Source organism: Sceloporus undulatus, chromosome 2, assembly GCF_019175285.1.
Source record: "Sceloporus undulatus isolate JIND9_A2432 ecotype Alabama chromosome 2, SceUnd_v1.1, whole genome shotgun sequence".
Taxonomy (NCBI): domain Eukaryota; kingdom Metazoa; phylum Chordata; class Lepidosauria; order Squamata; family Phrynosomatidae; genus Sceloporus; species Sceloporus undulatus.
Window position 1 is genome coordinate 205,542,200 of NC_056523.1, and position 25,512 is coordinate 205,567,711.

Sequence of the window (25,512 nt, forward strand, 5' to 3'; positions counted from 1 at the left end):
GAGACAAACATTCGCATGGTAAGGCAGAAAATCCATAGCAAAAGAGAGCAAGTAGGAGGATCAGGTGGAATTTGCAGCCTATTAACTGAGGGTATCCCTGAGTATTCTGGCAAGTGTAGATCCACCCTAAAGGGCTTTTTGCCATTATTATTATTATTATTATATATATTATTAATTATTATATTTTGCAGAAGATCTTTTAATGATGGGCATAACCTGTTTTAATATGTTTTGGTATATTTTAAACAATTTATTATTATTATGTTATTATTATTATTATAATATTATTATCTGTTTGTTGCTGTGGCCTTCAAGTCATACCAACTTATGGAACCTTCATGGGGTTTTCTTGGCAGGTTTGTTCAGAGGAGGTGTTGGCACTGCCTTCCTCTGAGGCGAGAGCATATATTACCCAAGGTTCCCCAGTGGGTTTCATGGCCCAGCCAGGAATCAAACCCGATCTCCAGAGTCCAGTAGTGAAACCACTTGACATGCGGCTTGCTTGCCTGATAATACAGTAATATTTAGCTCTACTTGTTAATAGTGTAAGTAATTGGGTTTAGCTTCTTTTATTTTAATTCAGTTCTAATCTTGGTTCTGCATTTACGAAAGGTGAAATATTAAATAAATACTAGCTAGTCAGATATCTCCAAATTTACTGGATTACATCCGTGTTTACAATCCAGCCTTAAGGGAAATCCTGTGCACATTTACCTGAACCGATAGCAGTAGGATTTATGTCTCCTACTGTGCCTAGTGGTTAACAAAGACATTTGGGTTTTATGATTTATGAATCCCCTGTTTCACTTAGACAGCATAAACAAATAGCATGTTGATACAGGGTGAACGAGTCCTCTTATTTCCGTAGGATCACTATATCCAAATTTGACTTGAGGTATTAAAACACAAAAACTTACAATGTGAAAGGATTTAGATGTCAGAGTAGAAGCTTACACATTTTTTTCCATACAAGCTTTTGGCTCAGTACTGAGATTTAGTAAAAGAAAATAAGGCAAATCTCTTCTAGGTCTTATCTATTGTGTCATGTTTTGTACAAAGACATTTTGGGTTTTAGAAGTTTAATGAATCACCTGTATCACTTGGACAGCAATATAACAAATAGCATCCATCCATGGTCCTGGAAATTCAGTACAGCTGCCGATTAATTAGTTATTTGTTACTCATTGCAGTATGTGCAGCACAGATTAGACCTCCGAAGCTTGGTGCTGGTGCTGACCAAATGTGATTTTGTACTTTTAAATTTTCACTATTAGATGAGAATTCTTTATGCAGAGGATTAGATGAACCAGGTAGCTGGGGATATCTCTATTTATATAGTTTGAGCAATTCCCCCTGGAATCGCCTGGTTCTCCGTTTGCTTCAGGAGATAAGACCAGGGAATGTGCAGTTGTTGTCAGGAGGGGAACGCTCTGAAAATTGTTCTCCTCCTCGGGTCCTGCTAGTGAATTTTCTTTATTCAGCAAAATGACCAATGGATATACTCCAATGGGCCCTTGGTATCAAGTGGCACAAGAATCCCTGCAGATTCCAAATCTGTGAATGCTCAATCTCATTAAATTCAAAGGCATAGTAAAAGAGTGCCCATTATATAAAATATCAAAATCAAAGTTTGCTTTTTGATATTTATATATATAATTTTAACATTTCAAACCATGGATGGTTTGAATCCATGGATAAGCACTGTGGATACAGAGTAGCTATTGTCAAATAACCACAGAGAAAAGGAAGATAGTTGGGCATTTTAAAGTAAACATGACCATCTATATCTAAAGGCACCTGATTCTGTGTATCTGAAGGAACTGTGTGGTTTGTTTCTCAACAGTACACACACACACACACACACACACACAGTATTTTTGAAATAGAGAGAAGTGTCAAACAAGTAATATGGAACAAGTTGTGATATGGCATAGAAGGTGTTCCCCCTGGATAAGACAGAATAGCATTTGGGATCCTGACAAATTCTAAATGAGTTACACTTGGAACAAGAAGCCTTTTGGTGCCTTGACAAAAAACTCGTTGGTTACAGTAAACACAACATTATCTCTATCAAAGCATGGGAAATCTTTCTAGTGGTTTTCCTATAAAGATGCAAATGCTAACTCTGCTAAATGCACATCACCCGAACCAGCATTCCTATTAGGCATCATAAGGCTAATAGATTTTTGTTGTCCTAAACATATGTCCTCAGCAAACGTTGTCTTTCCTATTAGTCATCCAACATCTACAGAGGATTTGGGAGAAACAGGGTCATTATTGGTGGCAATAAAATCAGTCTTGTGTACGTTTGAACAATGAGTCTTTTTTTATCCAAAATGCTTGGAACCAGAAGTGTTGGGATTTGGAAACTTGTATTTGCCGTGTACATAATGAATATCTTGGAGAGGGACCCAAGTTTAAAACAAATACAATATGTTATAACACTGTATCTAATTTAATTTATACAATATTGTTTTAAATAATTTGCACATGAAACAAACTTATATCTACACTCAGCCATCAAAAACAAAAGTGTCACTATCCCCAGCCACTCATGAAAGAATTTCTGGTTTTTTTGGGAGTATTTTGGATTTCAGAATCCAGAAGGAGAGCCAACCTGTAATTTCAAGCACAGACTTTAGCATGTCATTCGCACTTGCATTGTGTGTTGAAAGTTGAAAAACTGACTTAAATGATTGTCACCACACACACATGTTCTCTTATTTAAATGCACTTTGTGGGCTAAGTTGTAGAGATGGCTGTGAGAGGGGAGGAATCCCTGAAAACGATCTTACAAAAGTTTGGGATCCCTGCTTTTCTTCATGAAGGTCCCCATCCTCTGCCTAGGCATTTTCAAAGGATAGAAGGGCCACTGTGAGGAGCAGGACAAGTATTTCCATCCCTTTTTAACACTCCCCCCCCCCCCAAAAAAAAATCTAGATCAACCCAGAGAATTTCAAGTATCACAGAAATGCATTTCACATTTGTTTTCTTATGATGGAAGGTCACTGGTTTTTGTCAGTAACTGAAGACTCTTATTTTAGTAAACAAAGCATATGTGGAGTATTGTCAGCTGTATTGATTAACTGCTCTTACAACTATGAATTGGACTTTCCTGTTCTCTACACAAAGAACTGAAATTATCAGCAACACAGTGAGTGAAATTCTAGAGAGATGACCTACAATTACATGTTGCATGCACATGCATGCACACACAAAAACCAATAGAGAAAAAAGCTCTAGAAGAGTTGAAACCATTATAGATGGATTCTAAAGTAAAACCCTGTCACTCAGTAGGGTCCATGTCACCAATGAAGCAAGTTTTTATTATGCCATGAGTTCTTTAGATCAAAGAGTTCAGGTCTGTTCGAACACAGCCTACCTAGTGCGGATGGTGCCACTGCCAAGTATTTGACATCTCCCTTATTTGCAGTTGAGTAGAGTAAATACTAAATCTATGAAGCCGTTTTGGACTGTGAAAATAGCTGGGGATGTGTTTGAATTCGATAGGTAGACAGTGGTATGAATATGGACTGTGTCATTACAGGCTGACATAAATGTGCATATTTAGAAATAGTGTGATAATGAGTCATGAAGATGGACTATTATAGAAAAGGGATTGGGTGAAACATTTGGGAATGGCCTATAATCTACATTTTGCTAGGGAGAGGCTAGGTAGAGGGGGAAGAGAAAAAGAAAACGATTGTGGAAAGCCAAATTGTAATGAAAGTCATAAACTTCAGACTCTCTGTTAGATGTTTTGTTAGGTCCTTTGGGTACTTTGCCTCTCAAAATATGTTTGGAAGGGCTAGTGGAATAGCATATATTTTTAAACTCTTCCTCTCATAATGGGGAAAAAAACCGACTCTGAATGTAGTAGGGAAAATAATATGTAATACACATGAAGGAGTACTGAGAAGTGGAAGGAAGAAAAGGTTTGTAAGGAATGTATAAAAGCAAAGGAAGGTGGGACACAGGGAATAGCTTCACAATGGAATGCAATGTTTGAGACTGGTGTGTATGGGTTTAATCTGATGAAAAATGTACTCACTTACATGATGTTAGTAATTAGCCAAGTTGCGTAGAAGAAATGCGGAAAGAAGAATGCTCTTGAACTTGTAAATCTGACTATCAGCAACTTCTGCCCAGGTTCAGTTATTTATTTAATTCGAACTGGTAGTATGGAAATGTTTAATATTTTCCCAGGAAGGGCATTTAGGTATGAACCAGCAGCACCTGAACATTAAAAGATTAGTCCAGAAATGAATCTGTCCAATATGGAGTGTGTCTGAAAGGTCTAAAAAGTCGAAGATGTGTGAGGACACACAGTCATTACTGAAAAAAGCTGAGTTCTGGGACATTGAAGGTGTCACTTAAAGGGTCTCAATGGGGGAGTGGGAGGAAGGAATTGATCTACTATGGCCCATAGTGTACATAGCACATGGAAAATTAAGCTTGGAGGGCATTAGAAATGGGGAATGCATGCCAGAGTTAAAAAATGGTCCACGACAGATCCCCTGTTCCTATATAGCAATATAAATAAGCAGCAGCAGCATCAATATGAAAGTGTCACATATGACCTGAAAAACAATTGGACAGATATGCACATCATTAATACTAAGGAATAATTTGAATCCCAACACTGGTTGGGTGAGAGACACATGGTGTAGTAGTCTGGATTTTGGCTAGCTTTTGGGTCAAAATCCCCAACCATTCATGAAACGCAGTCACCTTAGAGGAAGTCACTGACAACACCTCTGAATAAAATCTTGGCCAAGAAAACCCTATGATATGTTCTCCATAATCAGAGTCAGTGAAAGCACATAACACTGGTTGGGTACGACCATCCAATCTTAAAGACAATCATTGTGGCTTAAAGTAAGTATTTCTGAAATGTACCTTAACATTCAGCTTGTGACCCAATTTTTTTTTGTCTGGATGCTATATAAGATAAACATCTATGAAACAGCACATAGTCATCTCAATTTTAATGAAGCATTTGTTAATTGCACTGTGATATTGCTTCCAATTTGTTAGGTTTGCTTTCTGTTAAGTGATTATCCACAAAAATGAGTAAGTTAAAAATATGTAGTAGAAAACCAGAGAATAGCCCTTATACACTTTACAAATTGTAAAGATTTAGATTTAGATTAGGTTTTTAAAATTTTAAGCAATGTTTTTCTGTCTTCTCGGCCAGATGTCAGCATGATTAAGAACTGACGAAGAATCTCAAGACTTATCCAAACATTTGACACGTGATAGGGTCAAAAGACCACTCATCTGTTGTGTAATCATGGCAGATCCTTCACTGAAGTGCCATTTTCATGATGACACAACCACAGCAATTGAGGAATGGAAACATTTCAAATTTAACAGTGGAGTTTAAGCAAATGCTATAGTCAGCACAAGCTGTCAGGCTTAAATTTCTAAGGAATTGTGAGCTGTGCTAAATGGTCATTGTGTCAGCCTAGAAGGAACTGAAACTGAAAGAAATTTAAAGCTTTTTCTAACTCATACCACCAATTAGACCTCTACATATCTATACGGACTGGTTTCAAGAGGTGTCAGAACGGATTAAATAAATAAATAATAAATAAATAAATAACAAATGCTAGCAAACATACTGTAAGTGTGTGTAGTTAGAGATATAGCATATAGCCATCCTATTGCAGTACATAAATCATCATGGTTGTTGTCACAAAAATGTTGCAGAAACAATTAAGATTCTCAGCTAATCTTTTAGGGCTTGTGACAGGGAGACCAAATAAGATAAAGCTTTTTAAATTGCTTTTGTTGATAGGTTTTCTTCAAAGAAAAGATAACTCTAAAGTCCAATATAACAGTTAAAATCAGTCAGATCCATCAGTTCTCACAGTGGCACCACAAATAAGCCTTTTGAAATTGCCTCCTTGACCTATTTCCTACCTGGAGAGTTACTTTGCATGTACCATTTGATCACATGGACTGTCCTCAGCTTCTCTAAATAGCCCCTCTCAACATTCCTGAGCAGTTACTGTTTCACGAGAAAGGCAAGGGATAAATTATTCCACAAAATGAATTTAATTCATCAGATTACACACCATGTGGAGAAACAGCACGGTGTAGACCAATCCACACAATTCAGAGAAGAAGTTTGTCTTACATTTTTTTTTTCTGTGTCTTCTGTTATAGAAGTCAGCACACTAAATACATCGGGGATCCCAACCCATGAAATTAATATAGGCCTCAAACAGATGGGCAAAAGGTCCATCATGGTGCCTTGCTGGGGACATGGGATTTAGACACTGCTTCTCCAAGGCAAAGAACTGGACCAAAAGGAGCGGACAACCTGCTCTTTTTGCCACCTGGTTCAAAACTGCCATGGCCCGGGTACAAATGGCACCAGAGCAGCTAGGCCCATTTATCAGGCCCATCTCTTTGAGACCCTACTAATTTTTGGAGATGAATGGAAGTGACTGAGAATTGGTGAGAAAATCCCCTTAAAAGCAGCCAAATCAACAAAAAGGGAGAATTTTGGAGTGTTCCACAGGTTTTTCTTCCGAATGGCTGCAGCTGTACTGCAGAAATAACCAGTTGACACCACACAACTGCCTTGGCTTAATGCTATGACATTCCGGGAATTGTAGTTTGAAAGACATTTAGCTTTCCCTGTCAGTCAGTGGGGTGGCCTCAACAAACTACAGCTCCCAGGATTCCATAGCATAAGCCATGGCATTGAAGTGGTGGCAACCTGGATTATTCTGTAGTGCAAATGCAGCCCATGACACTTTAGAAAATGTAAACTTTACACAGAGGACAGAATGCAATTGATTTTGGCTTTCCCTCACCTGAACTCAGTGGTTCATTGAAGAGAACCCATTGTTTCAGGATATATCAGATTTGTTTACTTATTGTATATTTACTTACCTTACTTTTTACTCCCTCTACTACTGAACTTACTACTTACTTACACTCTTACTTACTACGTGGGGGGAGGGGGTAGCGGCGCCCCTGCCCTCATTATCTTACCTCCTACGCTCCCCCCGTACTTTACGACTCACGACTACTCCACTACTCATCACCCTCACTAATCTACTACTTACTATTTACTCTCCCACGTCTAACTACTTTACGGACTACTACTCGTACTCTTTCTTTACGTACTCACCCTACTACTAGACACCACTCCCCCTTTAGTTCCGCATGAATTTTTCGTTTTTTTGTACCTTACTCCTTCCCGCCTACTACTCCCAGCCCTAACTTATTGTTCTGTTTGTTTTTTGGTTTGGTATTTACCTTTTTAACTTTTAACGCTTTTAAAACGGTACTACTCTGCGCCTCCGTACTTACTCTACCTACCTTACTACTACTTGTAACTTTACATCTACGTCTTACCTTACTAACTACCCACCTCTACTCCCCACTTCCGTATCTTACCCTTACTACCATACTTTACTTTACTAGGTTCTTACATACTTATTATTTACGTCCAACTCCCCCCCTACTACACTCCTTAACTTTACGCTCCTAACTCCTTACTCCGTCTGACAACTCTTACTTACTACTCTCCACGAGGTACTTCCTTATACCCGACACTCCCGACTACGCACTACACTCGCCCTTTACTACGACTACATTACTAACACTTACTTGTACACTTCACCTTACTACTACTACTCCCAACGCTCCTACTGTGTACTCCTAAAATACGTACTAACTTTTACTCCTACTACACACGACCCACTCAACTCCTTACGCTCCCCATACTACTACTTAACTACTTCCTACACATACTGTACATTTACGTTACGGTTATACGTACACCTTTACTACCTCCCCCCCCACCCTAACTACTCTACTCTCGACACTCCCCCCCCCAACATTACCTCCGTACAGATACCTTACTTTGTACGACTACTACGACTTTACCTTACGTACTCACTCCCAACTACTGGTACTCCCCCCCACTCCCCCCCCCCATGTACTCGCCTCCCTTACTACAACAACTCCTTTACTCTCCTTACGTGTACCTACTACACGACTCTCATACGTACTTACATACTACTACTCCCCCCCCCAAGCACGGTGAGATCCATAAAGTAAAAGGAAGGCTTTAGATGTTCTTTGTAATGGCAAGGCACGAGATTATTATATGTTTCTTTGAAGGCAAAAACTGAATTTCCTGATCTTCCTAAAAAACTGCTTGTCTTTTGCCAAGGGTGACCCTTCTTTGCCTCAATATTTTGCTTACCCCATTTCTAACTACTTACTGCAAGTAGTGCCGGCTCTGTGTGACCCCCGCGCCACACCCCTGGGGGTGGGGGATCCCCTCATACTGGCGCTCGTCGACCACAAGCGGCGTTGAGTGTGCGCCAAATTCACTACCTTACAACCTCCAAAAACACCTGATAGTCACTCTCATGCACGGGTTTTCTGCATTGGATTTCGTGACACATGACAAATCCATTTTCAAATGATAAATTTGGTCCTCCACTTATTAACCGTTCATATTAACCAGTGTCATCTTCACTGAAAAAATGGAGTTCTATGAAATTATATAAGCAACTGCAATAAAACAACATGAGGTATTCCTTGAGAATCGCCACTTTGAGTTCGGGCTTTATTAACTCTTTCTAACAACAAGAGTTAGGAATAGTATGACTGCATGTGTATTCTGTTTTTCCCTCTTGACGGCCCCCCCCTTGCCTTGTAGATAATTCACAGAATAAATAGTAAGGCAGGTGCCACCCCTTGGTTTTAACCCGCAGTTGTGGAGGCTGTAACAGCTTCCACAGGGGCTCTGAATGTTTGTAATCATAGCTTTCCTTCCAACTAAGTCTCTGACCTTTCTGACACACATTCTTCCATAGCCTTCAGTTGCTAAAGTTCCTTTTTTAAACACGGTTTTCAGAATTTCCCCTTGCCATACATACTATTAGCCCACATTACCTCGCTCGATCACAGTTGGTGCATGATTCCAATTGAATGCAAATTGGAGAAAATGGTAGAGTGTCTTGGCTCTTTATTTTTATTTCTTGAAGATGTAATAATAATGTGTTTACTTGTTAGAATTAAAAATTTGGAAGAAGTTTCTGCATAGTTTAAAAGTGATGATATTCAAACTAGAATTTATTTGGAAGACTTGCTTCTTTGGTTTTTTAATAAGCAAGCAAACTAACATTTGGAATATGATATCAAATTAGATTTCTTCAGAGAGTTCAACCCTTGCCCATGCCTTAAATTGGATTTTAACTGATAATTTTTTTGCTTCTAATTCACGGCAAGCTGGGTGTAATACCAAGTTGTCCTTATGACTGAGGATGGTAGAAGCTAGGTTGTTGTTCCTCCTCAATTGCCCAAAGCAAAACACTATCCAATATATAGTCTTCAACAACAATCATACTCCTCTAACATGAATGTCTAGATTTTCATGTCCATTTGGCAGGCCCAGATCATAAGTTAAACTATAGTGTGTATAGTTTACAATATTTTTTTTGTTTAAAAAGTATTACAGGAAGGAGGCTTAAAGGTATAGAAGTGAGGAAGGTGCTTCAAATCTTTCTCTGCTTGACATTTCTCCGGTCCCACTAACCTGTCCCACTCAGGAACTTTGTTGCCCTTTGTAGGTTTCAGCTGACAAAATGGTTATTTTGAACCACATGAAGTAGCAACCTCAGGAGTATATTTTGGACTGGATAAAAAAGATGAGAATGGGGACAGCTAAAATAGCTGCATCTGCACTGCAGAATTACACCAGTTGATACATTTAAACCTGCCATGGCTGTTCAATGCTGTATGAATTCTTGGAACTGTTAGTTTTGTGAGATATTTAGTCTCTTCTTTCAGAGAAGCTCTGGTTCTACAACAACTACTGTTCCCAGAATCTATAGCAATGAACCATGTCAGTTAAGTGGTGCCAAGCCTGCATTTCGGCAGTGCAATTGCAGCTAAGTGCCATATCTTCACCATATTTGTTGGGAAATATTATTTAATGCAACAACAACAACAAAGCCTGTAATTGTACATATTTGCAGTTGATGTTCAGTGTGGTTCTCCCCAGTGTGTAAAAACACCAGGACAGTAAGCAGATACATATATTGATAAGATACTTTAGTTTCTCTGGGTGTAGAAATTACGGAGTATTGCTAGAACGTGGTGGAAGAATACATTTTGTAATTATAAGCCTTTTGAGGTCCGGTCTGGGAGAAAGGTGAGGTATACATCAAATCTAAAAAAATAAATGACCTCCCCTAAGTACTGTATATCCCATGAAAATCTGGTTTAAAACACACTTTAAAATTATGTGGATATAAACTACATTAAATAGTATATCCTTGTGTACAAGGACAAAAAAAAGGTGGTGAGAGAAAACTCAAATGTTTATTATGCCCTTGCTGGGCCAATTGGCCGTAATAAAAGTTTTTATATTTAGTTGCCCGTGAGTTCTGAACTGTGTTAAGGGTAATAATGTTAGAGCTTAGATACACTTGTTGTATTTCTGGGATTCCATTGAGAATTCCAGTTGGCCCCACAAATGGGCCCAAGCCTATGACATGCCAAGCATAGCACTGCATCATCCCTCTCCTCTTCTCTCTCTCCTCTCTCGCCCCTCTCCTCTCTCTCTCCTCTCCTCACCACACAACCACACACCACCTGCGGGACATTTCCCCCAATATATTACATATGGGTTGGAACAAAAAAGTTCTCTGGTCCTGATTTTTTGTTTGTTTGTAAACAGAAAACATGGATAGGACGAGGGCTGAAATTCAGTAAAAGTCTACAATCAGAGAGGCAACTTCGAAGGGTTGGTGCTGTATGAGCCATGGAGCCCCCCCCCCCAAAAAAGATCCAAACTTTGGAATATTTATTTGAAACTAGACGACCATTACAATGGAAAATTAAGTCAGTAGCATAACACGAATAATTGAATAGTCTGATTCTTTACATTATCGTGAATTAACTTGTTGATCCAGCTTAATGTGGGGCTAAGCCATATGAGTTACAGAGAACAGCATGGAGGCCAGCACTGGGAAGCTGTTACTGTCATTTAAAGTTGTGTTGAATTATCCCAACAGAACCAAGGCTTAAAAGCATAGGGCTTGAAATCAGAGTAAGAAAAGGCTGTTCAAAGGATAGTTGTATTATCTTACAACCTCTTGGTCACTTGATCACTTCTGCTTCATCCTCTTTTTTCTTCTTCACTCCTCACTTCTTTCAATCTTCAAATCAAGGTTAAACATTTATTTCAATTAGAGGGCACTGATCATTACAAGACAGTGCTCCCTCGGGTTACGAAATTAATTCGTTCCGCCGCGCGCTTCGTAACCCGAAAAGCATTCGCAAGCCGAATGCCAGAGGCCGCTAATGGGAAAAGCCCGCGATTTCGTGCGAAAAAGCCAAAAAAAAAGCACAAAAATTTTTTCGTAACCCGAATGAACATTCGTAACCCGGAACATATTTCCTATGGGATTTTTTTCGTATCCCCTCCCGGAAATTTCGTAACCTGGGTATTTTCGTATCCCGGGGTACCACTGATACCAGTATGGGGAGAGCTACAAAGATGCTCATGGGATCAATTGTGAAAAATTCTCAGTCTGAAATGTCTAAGAATCTGACCATATGCATAACTGAAAATCTGCATCTGTTTCTTTTCTGTCTTTCACTCAGTCAAGAAGTGTAGTTAGCAAAGATCAAGGGTAAGCACAGGTTTTGCAACGAAGCAGAGGTACACCAATACAGTCAGTGGTATCTGCAGCTTTAATGGTTGAGCTAATCCAACAAGCCAGCCCTTTCTACTTCCACTGTTTGTGCTGGGGTCTCAAACTGTGGGGCAGACCTCCGGGGGGGGGGGTAGAGTATCCAAGGCAGGTGTAGACCTTGGAGGAAGTTGATCCCCCTCCTTACAATGTTTTTTATGTGTAAATTAACAAATGCGTTAAGTTAGATACACCATCCTTTCCTCCCCCACCTAATTATGATCCCCCTCTTCCATTGAAAGAACACAAGCTTTAAACTTTAAACAATTCCACACACACACACGCATAAACTGCTTAACGTGTGTTCCGGCTCCCTAGAGAATGTAATTCCCAAAGGGGGGCTAGGGATCATTTAATAGATCATGCTTAGCAATGTTTCATACAATAACCCTCTGCATTGTTCTGGAAAAGGTTAGCATTTAAACTGGAATAAATGTGATCAAAGCAGGCACTCAAGTGAGTTAGACAGAGAGACAGTATTGGATTGACACTGCAATTACTGAATGTTACTTTTCTATGTTGTAATTCAATATATATATAATATATATATATAGTAGACTGCTCAAAAAGCAAAGTAGAATACGAGGTCTTTGTCTTGACATGTGTGTATGTGATCTCACTGGGCATGAGAGGAAGTAGAAGAAATTAATCTCACCTCTTGTGGCACCAATACTACTTCAGACCACTTTGAAAGGAATTGGAGGGAGGAAAGAAGCGGGGATTTTCTCTGGCTCATATTTTAACTGGGTGGACATAGTCATGTTTTCTTGAGAATAAAACATTGTGTGTGTATCTAGGGCTGAAATGAGTTTCACCAGCTTCCCTAATGGTTTCAAATACTTGCTATGGAAATATCTCAGTACCATGTGGAACAAATTTGATAATTTTCAGATGATTACCAGTGACTGCAGATTTGGTATATTCTCTGTGTGTGTGTCAAATGGACCAACTCAGCTTCCTCTAATGTGTCTAGCATGTACCACTGCATGGTCATTTTCCAGAGTTCTTATTTATAACCATACCTTTGATGCAGCTGTAGGATATAATTAGTGAGAGCAATCTCAGGCTTATTCCTTTCAATTTTTGTTTTTCTACTTTGAGCTGCCTTTTCCAAAGAGGGTGGGTTTTTTTTGTCTGCTATTGCAGGACATTCAAATTCTCAATGTTAATTTTTTTTTTCTCTTCTTCTTTTCAGTCCACAGCCATGAGTGAACCCCAGTGTTACTACAATGAGACCATTGCCTTCTTTTATAACAAAAGCGGGAAATACCTAGCCACTGAATGGAACACTGTGAGCAAGCTTGTGATGGGCCTTGGGATTACAGTATGCGTCTTCATCATGCTAGCCAACCTCTTAGTTATGGTGGCTATCTACGTCAACCGGCGTTTTCATTTTCCTATTTATTATCTAATGGCTAATTTAGCTGCTGCTGACTTCTTTGCAGGGCTGGCATATTTTTATCTAATGTTCAACACAGGACCCAACACTAGAAGATTGACTGTAAGCACCTGGCTTCTTCGTCAGGGTCTCATTGATACCAGCCTGACAGCCTCTGTTGCCAACCTGTTGGCCATTGCCATTGAGAGGCATATCACAGTGTTCCGTATGCAGCTACATACACGGATGAGTAATCGCCGAGTAGTAGTGGTAATTGTTGTCATTTGGACTATGGCTATTGTTATGGGTGCTATACCGAGTGTTGGCTGGAATTGCATCTGTGACCTCACTCACTGTTCCAACATGGCACCACTCTACAGTGACTCTTACTTGGTTTTCTGGGCTATTTTCAACCTGGTCACCTTTGTAGTCATGGTGGTCTTGTATGCTCATATCTTTGGATACGTGCGCCAGAGGACTATGAGAATGTCTCGGCATAGTTCTGGACCCCGTAGGAATCGGGACACCATGATGAGTCTTCTGAAGACTGTGGTCATTGTGCTTGGTGAGTACATATGACAATGTTTCACACAGCTGTCCTACTGAAATACCATTAAGACCTCTTTACTCATGCACTATTGTATTTTATGAAAATACTACATGCTGAAAGGATTTTATACTATAAAACATCCATCCAGAGGTATACATTGCCCTGTCCACAGAAATATTTCCCATTTTAGTAGTAATTTCATCTGTCACATCTTAGTATGAAATATTTCAAATCATACTCTGTTCTTTGAGATGAATAACTGAGTTGATATGCTGTTTTTATATCAGTGTCAAGCAAGATTCAGAGTAGAGGGTGGGCTATGCTTCTTACTGCAACCTACTAGGGACAGCACCACACCACTGCCATAGTGATGACAGAAAGAATAACATTAAACCTCTTGTGAGGGGATCTGGTGTTGCACAGTAGATCTCTGGGCCAACAAGAGACACCTGGACTATAAGACATTGACCATCCTGTTTATGTTACCACTTAGTCAAAATTTAACTTTTGCATGCTTTAGAGATATCTCTTCTTTTTTCCCTCTTGCTATATTATCAGCCATACCAGTTACACCCTATTTTATATACTTATACCACTAGATTGATGCTATTTTGGAACCACTTTTTGGTTATTCCTGCAATATCCCATAGAGGAGGAAACTGTTGTAGTGATGCATCTGTGGGCTGGGTACAGACCACCCCTTTTAGCACCAGATCAGGGCTGCGGCAACTACATGCCACAGCTCCAATCTCGCCTTTCCATGGCACAAAAAGGAGTGGCTCTTTTTTGCATTCTGGAAAGAGTGCCATAGCCGCTGGTGCCATGGCTTTTCAGTGCTCCTTTGGCGCTGCATCACATATACACAGTGCCAGAAGAGTGTCGTGACCCTATGTGCTGCATGGTGCAGCGCGCTGATTCATGCTGGCCTGGGGACAGAGGCAGGGCATGCATTGTGCAGATGCCCCACTCTGACTCCACCCCTAGGCTAGCCTTAATGGCCAGTCTGTACACCCCCTAAGTCATATAAGCCCAAATTTCTGTTAGTGCTAGAGAGTATGGAAAGGAGGTGCAATGTACAAACTTCATTCCTGATGGTGTCATACTTTTAGACATAAGATCTGTGTGTGTATATTGTTTCTTCTGTCTTGTTGTACCCAAACAACAGAAGTCCTAATAAATATATAAAAATCTTCTGTGAAAATATTTATTAGGACTTCTGTTGTTTGGGTACAAGACAGAAGAAACAAATTTTGCTTGGTACTTAATGCCTGGCGTGTGTAACTAAGAGTGTCTTGGCAGGTTGGCAGTTATTCAGTAATAATAATAATAATAATTATTATTATTATTATTATTATTATTCTGTTGACTTGGTTTTTTTAAAAAAGCAGCCACAGTTTGTACCCTGACTGTTTTCCAGAGCTTTTCTCAAAATAGGATGAAACATTCTTGGTTGCTTAGTGTTAGTCATATCTAATACCATTGTGAGCCTCACTGGTCAATAGTGGTAGCTTTTACTTTGTTTTGATAGTAGTTGTTAAGCTTGTAATTGGCATGTGGTAATACTTCCTAAATAATTAAACATCATGACTCATTACACAGTCTTTTCTTGATGAATTAAAATGTATATTATAATACTTCTATGCACACTGCTTTCGATTTCAATACATTAAAATATTCCCCCTTTTAAATAACATCATTGGGTTTCTGCAGAATAAAAGGAATTGATTTTGTTCTCTAGTACATAAAGTTCCCTATGACAAGTTGGCTTGGTAAGTTGGATGTGGAGTAGCAGGTGAGCACCCTGGCTAACATATCCAAAATATAATTTGATTAGAATATTCAGCAATCTGCTACATACAGAATATAAACCTAAAACATCATCTCTATAGAATATTATACATTATTATGTCACCAAATTCACTGCATTTTGGTGCATTTTCTGCTGCCTAGATATGAATGATGCCACTTACTTTACACACATGGTCTCTAAGTTCTCTTATATTCAAGTGGAAAACTGGCATGCAATTTTTGGACTTGTTCCGCTTGACTTAGTTAAATGAGCCTTTTGTCAGCAGCACCCATTGCAAGCAACATAGCAACCTGTCAAATTTAAATGCACCAAAACTGTTGAAATAGTTTCTTTGGCACAAGAGGGATGTGAAAACGTCCTTAGGTCCCTTCTTTAGCATATGTTCCAGAAGAAACTTGTTTGCAAGGGGAATGGGGAGAAGGGGAGAAGAAATATCTTCAGAAACAAACCCTACATTGATTTTCCAGCCAAAACCATTCCCATGACATTCCCCTTTTCATGGAACATCTATACACAATTCCCAGCACAAACAGAAACATTTCATTCCTTCCTTCTTGTTGTTTTTAATTCCAAGATATTTCAGCAAAAATATTTTTAAAAAACATGTGTTTGTCCAGCTTCAGTTAAAGAGCATACTTCTTTCTCTTTGCTGGATGGGAGGGCATACTGTTTATGCTAGAAGAACAGTAATATTTTTGGAATATTATACCTTTAAAGAAGGCATGCCCCTCCAAATCTCCAGAGCCAATACTGAGCATAAAACATCTGTGGTTGGCGACTTATCTATAGTGTTATGTTTATTGGCCGAATTGCCTACTGAGCACCCTTCATCCTCCTTTCCCTCCTTGCTGGCTGGAGAGGTCTCCGTAGAATGAAAATACTTTTTCAGTAATAAATGAGGCTTTCTATTGCATGAGATCTCCCTTTTTTGCAGTAGTTTCGGCAGGCCTAAAAAGAGAGAGGATGCAATCATTGTTCACCATCCTTTACTACATGAGTGGTCAGACCACATGCATCCCTTGGATCCACTTCTGTAGCTCTTGAAGCCCTCCAGTAGTCATCCAAGCACACCCATTTTAAAAAATTGTATGATTTTCAGCCAGAATTGACAGAAAAGACCAAAAACATATGAAAACATGCACACACACACACGCACAAATAAACACCAAAACACCCTACCCACACAGCACCCACAGCCTTGCACTACCTACAAATACATGTTTTCATCTGGAATCCCTCTCAAAAAGGTGTCAAGAAGTTAGCCAACATAACTCCTGGTAATCATTTTGAGAGGGGTTCCAGAGGAAAATGGTGGCATTTGGGCATATTGGTGGGGGTCCACAAGAAGTTTGGAGGGAAATTGTCCCTTGCACCTTGCACAGTTGCCTGCCCCTGCTTTATTGCTTATTGGCTATGACACTGAAATATATATAATGCTGTTCACAGCATCTTTGTAAAACAAAGAAAAATACTAAGAAATAAGAGTATTTTTGTTTCATTATTCTGGCTTTTCCCAATCTTGCAAACACACAGTGTTGTGGACTGCATTTACTATCATCCCTCACCATATATGTCTTGATAGTTGGGCTGATTGTAGTCCAACACAATTTGGAAAGGCGGCCTTGATTTATATTTCTGCAAACAATATGGCAAGGACTATTGGAAGTCAGAATTCAATTAATGCTTAAGCAGCTACTATTGCTAGTTGTATTAAAATGACTAATGTAAAACCTGAGGAAATAGCTAAGAGTTTCACCATTTGACATTTGACTGTGAGAGATGACAAATCTGAAGAAGAAACATTGAATATGGAATAAAAAGGCAGGATATAATTTTTTTTTCAAAAATTATTTTGGATAGTTATTAGAGGTCAGCCCTGTTGAGCTTGATGGGAAATTCGTTTGAATAAATATGTTTAGAATGCTAAATGCAATCTTGCAAAAGGAAGGCTGGTTTTTCACATGTGTTAACTGCTTTTAAATAAGAATACCCAAATACAGCAATATTATGTTTTTCTGAAGTCTGTAGCTTTTATTTGGACATACTTGACTTATGACCTCAGACAAATTGTTTCTTTTTGTATCAGAGCAAGGTGGTACGGAATCCATCACTAGATTAGCAAAAGAACGCAAGACATGCTGCACTTTCTTAAAACTAACACCTCCAAACGTGTTATTCTGCTATAGTTTATCAGTCACTTGGGTTCCTCCCAAATGAAACTTTTAATAGGGTTTCCCAAACAGTAGGTTAACCTGCCAATTATCCTTCATACTCAGAGGGTTGCCATGATTAAAAGAGCAAATGAATGGAAAATTCAGTATCCCACAGCTGGCATTGCTTTCTATATAGCACGAATGGCAACATTAGCAGTCTGTCTCTGCCAGAACTGTATTTCCTGGTCTTGGAAAAGCTAAATAGGCCTAATATATGCTCGCAGACATTCGTGTGGAAAAGATTACTGAATGTTTATCCACATGTTGCATGCATTTTTCCAAATCAACTTGGGGCTTTATGCATCGGTAAACCTTGCATACAATTCTCTGTAGAGGAAAAAAGCACAGAGACTGTTGTAGTGGTCTAGCACCAGGTTATTGCATTTGTGAATAAGACAATGAAGTCTCTCACTTTGAACTGGATGGAAAGCAGTAAGAAAATATTTGCATTCTTTTTGCAGTCTACGGTGAGGTCAACATCAAGGCTTGAAGTGCTCTAAATCATCCCTATGGAGAATTAGATTTCAGTAGCACAGGTCATACAGTTACACAGAAGAGTACTGAGTTTAATGTTGAAGATGCCTCATTTGCTAACTAATTGAATGAGGGCCGGTAGAAAAATAAAAGTGTCTCTTGGTTGGTAGTTGATTGATAGTGATAGCTCAGGTCCAGGCTATTTGTCAGACTGTATATTTCTGTTTGAGCCAGTTTGGGCTCTGTGATCATCAGGAGAGATTATCTCTCAGTTCTGACACCATGACACATGGTGGTGGCACAACAGAGCCTTCTCGATTGCTGCCACTAGACTCAGAACTCCCTTGCCAGGGAGGCCAGAATGGCCCCCTCCTTGTTGGCCTTCCGGTAGCAGGCTTTTTATTCAGACAGGCTTTTAAAACATAAATATGATCCGGTACAGATGGGCCTCGTGGCACGTCTTGATGATGTGCTAGGGCTGCCTCAGGGCATCACTTACAGACACCGCGCAACCCAAGCACATCTTCCGTACGTCAAATTGGTGATGCCCTGTATAGATGGGCGCCACCATTTTTATGTGACGGACGCCTAGCGTCCGCACGTCACAGTGCCATAATGACAAAATGCTGATTTTCCATGGTCCTAAAAAGGGGTCCTGAAAAGCGGTTGTCATGACGCCACTTCCTGTGTGCCACGTTTGGGTGCTTGGTAGCGGCACCAGCATCATGGCAGCTCCCATGTGGACAGGAGGCCACCATGATGCCGCCGCTGCCATGAACTAGGGTTAGAGAGCATGTGGATGGTGCACGCTCCCAAACCTAGTATTGCCACCACCATGCCCCATTTTGCCCTTCAGCATCGGGCCAAAGATATAGAACAGGTCGAATGCCATCATTTTTCAAGTACCTCTGAAGCCATTTAAACCCACATCGTAATTCAAGCAACTTCTCTTTTTCTCCATCTCTTTCTAATTTAGTTGGGGTGTGTGTGTGAGAGAGAGGGGGGTCTTTTGAATGAGCGGAATGTATTTTCCTCCCCTCAGCACTTGTACAAGGGCCAAACAAATGAATCTTGTTTATCTGCAGCAGTAAATGAATGACATTGTGTCTCCCATCTCCTTACAGTCTTTCATTGTGTGAATAGGATGGCTTTCCTTTCTCCAAAGGGGGCAGGGGACAGATCTCCTCCTGGTGGCATGGATGATGTGGAATTTGGCCACTTTTCACAAGAGGTTTCATTGTTTTGATTCATGACTAAGATGACTTGAACCTCTGGCTGGAACAGTTGGGAGCTGGCACAGTGCATCATCCCACAAGATTGTTGAATCTTAGGGCAAAACTGAAACAGAAGAGATTTCCCCTCCCCCATTATGCTCTTTCCCCCCTCCCTTGAGTACAATATTTTAAACAGAAGGAAATGATTTCATAGTTTGAGCCCTTTTCTCTTTTTAACAAGGCTGCTTTTGAAATTTCTAAAGTAACAGAAAACATAAAATTCTTTTTCCACCCTGTGCCTCTTTGCTCTGGCATTTACATAGAATTGATTTATATAGCATACATAGGCATGAAAATGGACCTTGGTCAGGCAGTGATTCAAATTATAATAAGAAAGTTTTATACTTGAAATTCTCTTTAGAAAAGAGAACTTGCTGGAACGTGGGTGCCACATACTTGTGCTTCAAGCAGACTGAAATCCTAAGCATAGTTTTCCGGAGCCAAGCCCCTCTAAAATCCCACTAAGTAAATTTGTTCAGGGCTGAGACACTGAAAGTCAGATGTTGCTAGTCTCTTGTATGGAAATTCCCAGACAAATAAAAAAATTGATGTGTATTATCTATGCTGCTTAGGAGCAGCTAACACATGGCTTTGCCACATGCTCCATTGGTTGAGAAGAACCCACTAAGGATACAGGAAAATGGCAATGTAATGAGGCAGGAGGGAGAAAGAATTGAAGGCCATGGAGAGGGTATTTTCTGTGGCATTGCTATGGCAAAAGTAATGGCTGCATTTAAAAGGCTGCATATCTTGATTCTGTACAGTCCTTTTGCACAAGTGAGTGATCAAACCAGGAAGTCATCCATTACATTTCTCATTTCACCCGAAATGGAAAACAGTGACTACTAGCTTCAGAACAAACCAGGATATTAAGCCATGGCTTGTTCTGAAAAGCTGTTAACCAAAATATCCTGGCTCAGATTAAATGGGAAACCATAGATAACTGAATAGCAATATTCAATTCTTATTGAGCTGCTATGTTTATTTCTGTTGCAAAGGGAGGAGCATAAGATGGAGTGGGACAGTAAAAACTTAAGTTATGTCTTGTCTTATCCAGATGAGAGATGGCTGAACTAGCCTTATCTCTTCTTATGCAGAATTAGAAATGATTTCACATCATTCACATAAAAATAAGTTTTTTGAGGACAGATATGAGTACTGCTTCAGTTTTAACCCACACAGATCCATTGGAGTACTGTCAGGTATAAAATAATAAATAAATATACTTGGTATTGTCCAGTCCATGGAGAGAGTACTAAGGACACTGGTGAGATGGTGTAGTTCCTTTGAACTCTACTGAATTTGACTCCTCAGTATGCTGTAATGCACCTAGAGATTTTGAAAGATAGATGGGTTCTGAGTGGTTTTGAATTACCGATAAAGCAGATCATTGTTTGCACAGCTGTAGCTAAAATTCCTCATACAGTGGTTATATCCAAGTACTTTACAGTGTGTTGGGGTGGGGACTGCACAGAAGCAGAGAGAGAAAAAGGGGTAGTTTTGCCCATGTGTAATGGTTTTTCATATTATACCCAAAGCTTCTGATCAAAATCTGTATGCTGGCCTGCTCAGTTTTGTAATCTCTCTTCCCTTATAGTTATCATAATTTCTAGTATTAATAATTATCTTGGTAGTATCCCTGTACCACCAAGGCCTTTTTTTCCCCTGACATCTACACTATAATGTGACTGCCATAGATCATAAAGTCACAAACTGATTCCTCTGTAAAAACAAAGCTTTATTTTTGAAGATCCTGGAGACCAGGGTTCGGATCCCTCCTTGGCCATGGAAACCCACTGGGCAACCTGGGGCAAGTTACAGTCTCTCAGTCCCAGAGGAAGGCAAAAGCAGATTCCTTCTAAACAAACAAGAAAATGCCATGGTAGATTCGCCTTAGGGTCACCATAAGTCAGATGTTACTTGAATGGACACAGTAGCTTCATAGGGATTGATGAAACGAGGGGTAGACAGCTGGCATTTTTTAAACTTATGACTGCAATAAGGTAGCTAGTTGAGGTCATGGAAACCTGTTTTGCAAATTGCTCTGATTAAATGAGTGAAGAAGTTCAAGGACTAGCACTGCAGCAACAGTCAGTGGAAAGTGCTAAAGTAGCATTTACGTTTGCAAGCTTTTCCTATTTTGCCAACCCTACCTGACCCCTGATTAACAGTGATGATGCTTGTATATTGATTCATTGCTAACAGTGAGGAAAAACAAGACTGTAAACTCAGGAGTTGGCTTTACCAATGTGTGCCTATCCATCAAAGACGCTCTGTCCTGACACAAGAGCAGTAGTATTTTAGTCCTTGAAAGTCTTCTTTTTTCCGTGAGTGTATTTTTAAAATGCATAGACTGGGGATTTCAGTCAGTACTCAAGTAAGCATTTCTGCTATCACTGATATTATCCTCTTTAAATTGGTCATATTTTATCATGATTATTAGTAATTTTATAGCAGTTTTATTCAATATAGAGTGGGAATAAACAGCGAATAGTTACGAGGCTATTTTTTTTGTTAGCGGTAAGGTGATATCATTCCAATAACCAGCAGTAAGCATACATACATCATCTGAAGCAAAATGTATCATATTATATATCTCACTCTTGTTTGTGTGTGTGTGTGTATACATACATACATATATACATACATATTTCATGTGCACATATACTGATACGTAATGGATTATCTTATTTTAAGTCCTGATAGGTTGCAGTCCTGACTGGCTGGCCTGTTGTGAGAATCATAAAGCTGCTACTCTTTCCCAGACTGGTTTTTCAAGGTTTAATTTTTAAGTTAAAAAGTCACATAAATATTTAATTAGACAAATTTGCAAGGGACATAGTTGTTGTTTTTAAGTGAAAAACATCTGAATAAATGGTAAGGGAGGAAAGGAAGAAAGAAAATCCATGTTGCAGCCAAGGCAAGTACATGTGCCATTTGTGGACTAGAGGGGAATCAGGCTCTCCCAACATTGGAACAACCCACAGTGACCCGTATTGGCAGGCAAAGAAGTATGCACCCTAAATTCAGTTCAGACTATACCTTTCCCTGGGAGAAAGATCAACATATTAGATAATGAGTTGGATAATGGATTGAATGACACTAGAATTTAGGGACTAATTAGTCTAGAATATCAGTATACAAAGGGATCTTGTAGCACCTTTGAGACTAACTGAATGAAAGATGTTGCAGTACAGTGACCCTTGTTATACGTTGGGGTTTGGTTCCAAGATCCTCCATGGATAACAAAATCCATGTACTATATGCTCAAGTCCCATTAAATATAATGACATAGCAAAATGCTGTCCCTTATTAAAAATGGAAAATCAAGGTTTGATATTTGAAATTTATACTTTTTTTGAACATTTTCAAACCGTGGATGCTTGTGCCAAATTCTTTGCTCATTGTCTGTTTAGGACAGTAGTCCATTTGGGGGGGGGGGGGTATTTCTCAGTCCAAAACAAACACACGCCATAGAACACTGTCATTTCAGAGTGACAATATGCAGAGTCATTGCATATTCAGGATTAATTTTTTCATATTATATATTCTTAGCATCTATGAGGTATGTGTGTATAGAATTGCAGACATACTTCTAGTCATCTCCATACAAACATTCCAATATGAGCATTAGACTGTATGGCTTCTAAATTGATGCTACAAGTTAAAATATAAGGATTAGGGGGCTTTGATGGATTAAGGCATCTGTGGTATTGGAGAGGCCTCTCTATAAGGATTCTGTTCCTCCCTTGCTTTCTGATTCCTTGAACAGTGGAATTCTCAGGGCCCAGTGAACCTAGGAAATATAGTTCTCCAGGGTGCCACTATTGATGATAGCATTCTGGGTGTGCTCATTGAACTCTGGGACATGTAGTGTCCAGGCATCTGAGCAACCATAGTAACAGAATCAGTTAGTCATGAACTAAGTCATGAACTTTTTAAATTCATGCAAGTCTAGTTTTATTTGGGGAGTGGAGATTTTTATGTTTTTAACTTTTGTGTGTCTTAAATTTTAACTTTGATGTTTTTAATTAGGTTATAATTGTTTTTAAATATTTTGTTTTAATGTGCTTTTATATTGTGATCGGCCTTGGGCCCCTTTTTGGGGAGAAAGGTAGTATTAAAATAAAATAAAAGAAGTTTCAGAGGTTTCCTGGCAAAAGAGACATAGGTGTTTCAGTCTCCAAGGCATTTTATTTTAGTATTTGAGGGTTGAGTATGAAGGTCACTTGGGCCTGAAACACACAGGCAAAATGGCGTGGCTTCAGATAGAATCTGCTTCTTCCGGTAGCTTAGTTCAGGTCCATGGCAGTGGCTCAGATTGGGACTGGGCATGTACGGTTGCTGTGGTCCTGGTGCAAACGGCACTGGCGTGACCTCGCACCACTCCACTGAGCCCCATCTGTTTTGTACCATAGAGATTTTTCTGTTCCTGCTGTTGCAACGTAAGTAAGAAGAAAAAGAAGATGACTGTGATAGCCTAGGAAAAACATTGAGCCAATTCTCAAGATCAGTGAGTTTTGGAATTGTTGTTTGTTTGCTTTGCCAAGTTTATGAAGAGATAGAAGTTTGCCTTTACATACCTCAACATTCTGCCTTTTGTGCCATTGTTGCTGTAGGCAGATTTATTCATTGGCACAGGGAGCTGTGTTATACATACTAGACTAGTACTGTGGTACTTTGGCCTTGATTTATGATACACTTGCCTAAGTGGCTGGTCAACACTGCTCTAATCTGCTCTTAGACACAGTTCTTGTATGATGTAGTACAGACCATGTAGAAACAGTGATGAATGCTAGAATAAATTTCACAGATTTTACCAATGCTTTGTTCTTCCCTAGGATATTAAATTGCCTAGTATTAAAAAGTTAGACTTATGGGTGTCTGTGGATATTGGAGGTGTTGTGGTTTAATGCAGATTTTTAGACTCAATAAGTTTTTTCCGCTCCCCAGTTTATACCTCTAGGACACAACAGTAATATGGTTTTTGCAGTCATCCTCATCATGAATGTATGAGTAATATACTCTTCCGGCAAGCCATCCCTGACTGACTGACCTCCCAAAATAATAAGACCACCCTGTCTGCCCATACCTATTTTTGTTGTCTGCCTATCCTTTAACTGTTTTAACTAATTTTAATGAACTTGTAACTTTATTGTTTTTGAATTGTAACTAAATGTTATATTTTATGTTGGTGGTGGGTTGGGAGGATTATTATATTTTATGATATACTATATTATGTATTTTACTATCTTTTACTGTAACCCACCTCAATCTGCAGGGAGAGGCGGGCTAAAAATAAATATTATTATTATATTGTTATTAATATTATTCTCTAGGGTGGGAGACACACCTCATTTTCAAAATTTCTACTTTGGAACCAATGAAAGATTGAAATGCAGATGATGATAATAATTACCTTTATTTTTACCATACCATTTCCCCAAAATTGAGACTCAAGGCAGTGTATGATATCAAACAAGTACAAGACTTGAATAATATTAAAACAACTTAAAGGATAAAATGATAAAACAAAAATTTAAAACAATTAAATTAAAGCAATACAGCACCCTTTAAAGCTCTTTCTTTAAAAAATTTCAGTTCTAAAAGCCTGTTGACAAAATTTCTCAGCAATTGCCAAAATGTTGCCATTCTCTCTTGCACCAAGCTCATCCATCCACTGTGAGGAAATATGTGTCTCTCCCCACCTCAGCTTCTCCAAGTTATAGCCATAGGAACCTTCTTGGGGTAATAGAAGTTGCATACTATTGTCAAGGAACAGGCAAGTAGATGCAGACATAAAACTGATGATATCATCAGAGTTGATATTTTATTTGCAATATATATGCAGTTAATTTTTAATATAGCTGAGTATATACGAGAGAATTCACATTATTTTCAAACACATTTGTCGTACATTTCTCTACATTTAATCCCAAAGTACATTTTGAGCTAAAATGTGGATTTTATTTACAATCTGGAACAATGTATCACAAACTGGAAGATGTGCAGAAACCAAAGATTGACAACATTTATTTCTGTGCATTACCCCAAAAAAAAAAAAAAATCAGATCAGTG

At 39.1% G+C, this 25,512-nt stretch overlaps 1 protein-coding gene across 1 annotated transcript in view; it reads left to right on the forward strand.

The window, feature by feature from the left end:
* LPAR1 (lysophosphatidic acid receptor 1) overlaps window positions 1-25,512 on the forward strand; it is a 44,040-nt gene that overhangs the window by 3,544 nt on the left and 14,984 nt on the right. The window contains exon 2 of the mRNA XM_042447542.1: window positions 12,931-13,678. Coding sequence (XP_042303476.1) covers window positions 12,931-13,678 — 748 coding nt within the window. The remainder of the gene's footprint in view (window positions 1-12,930; window positions 13,679-25,512) is intronic.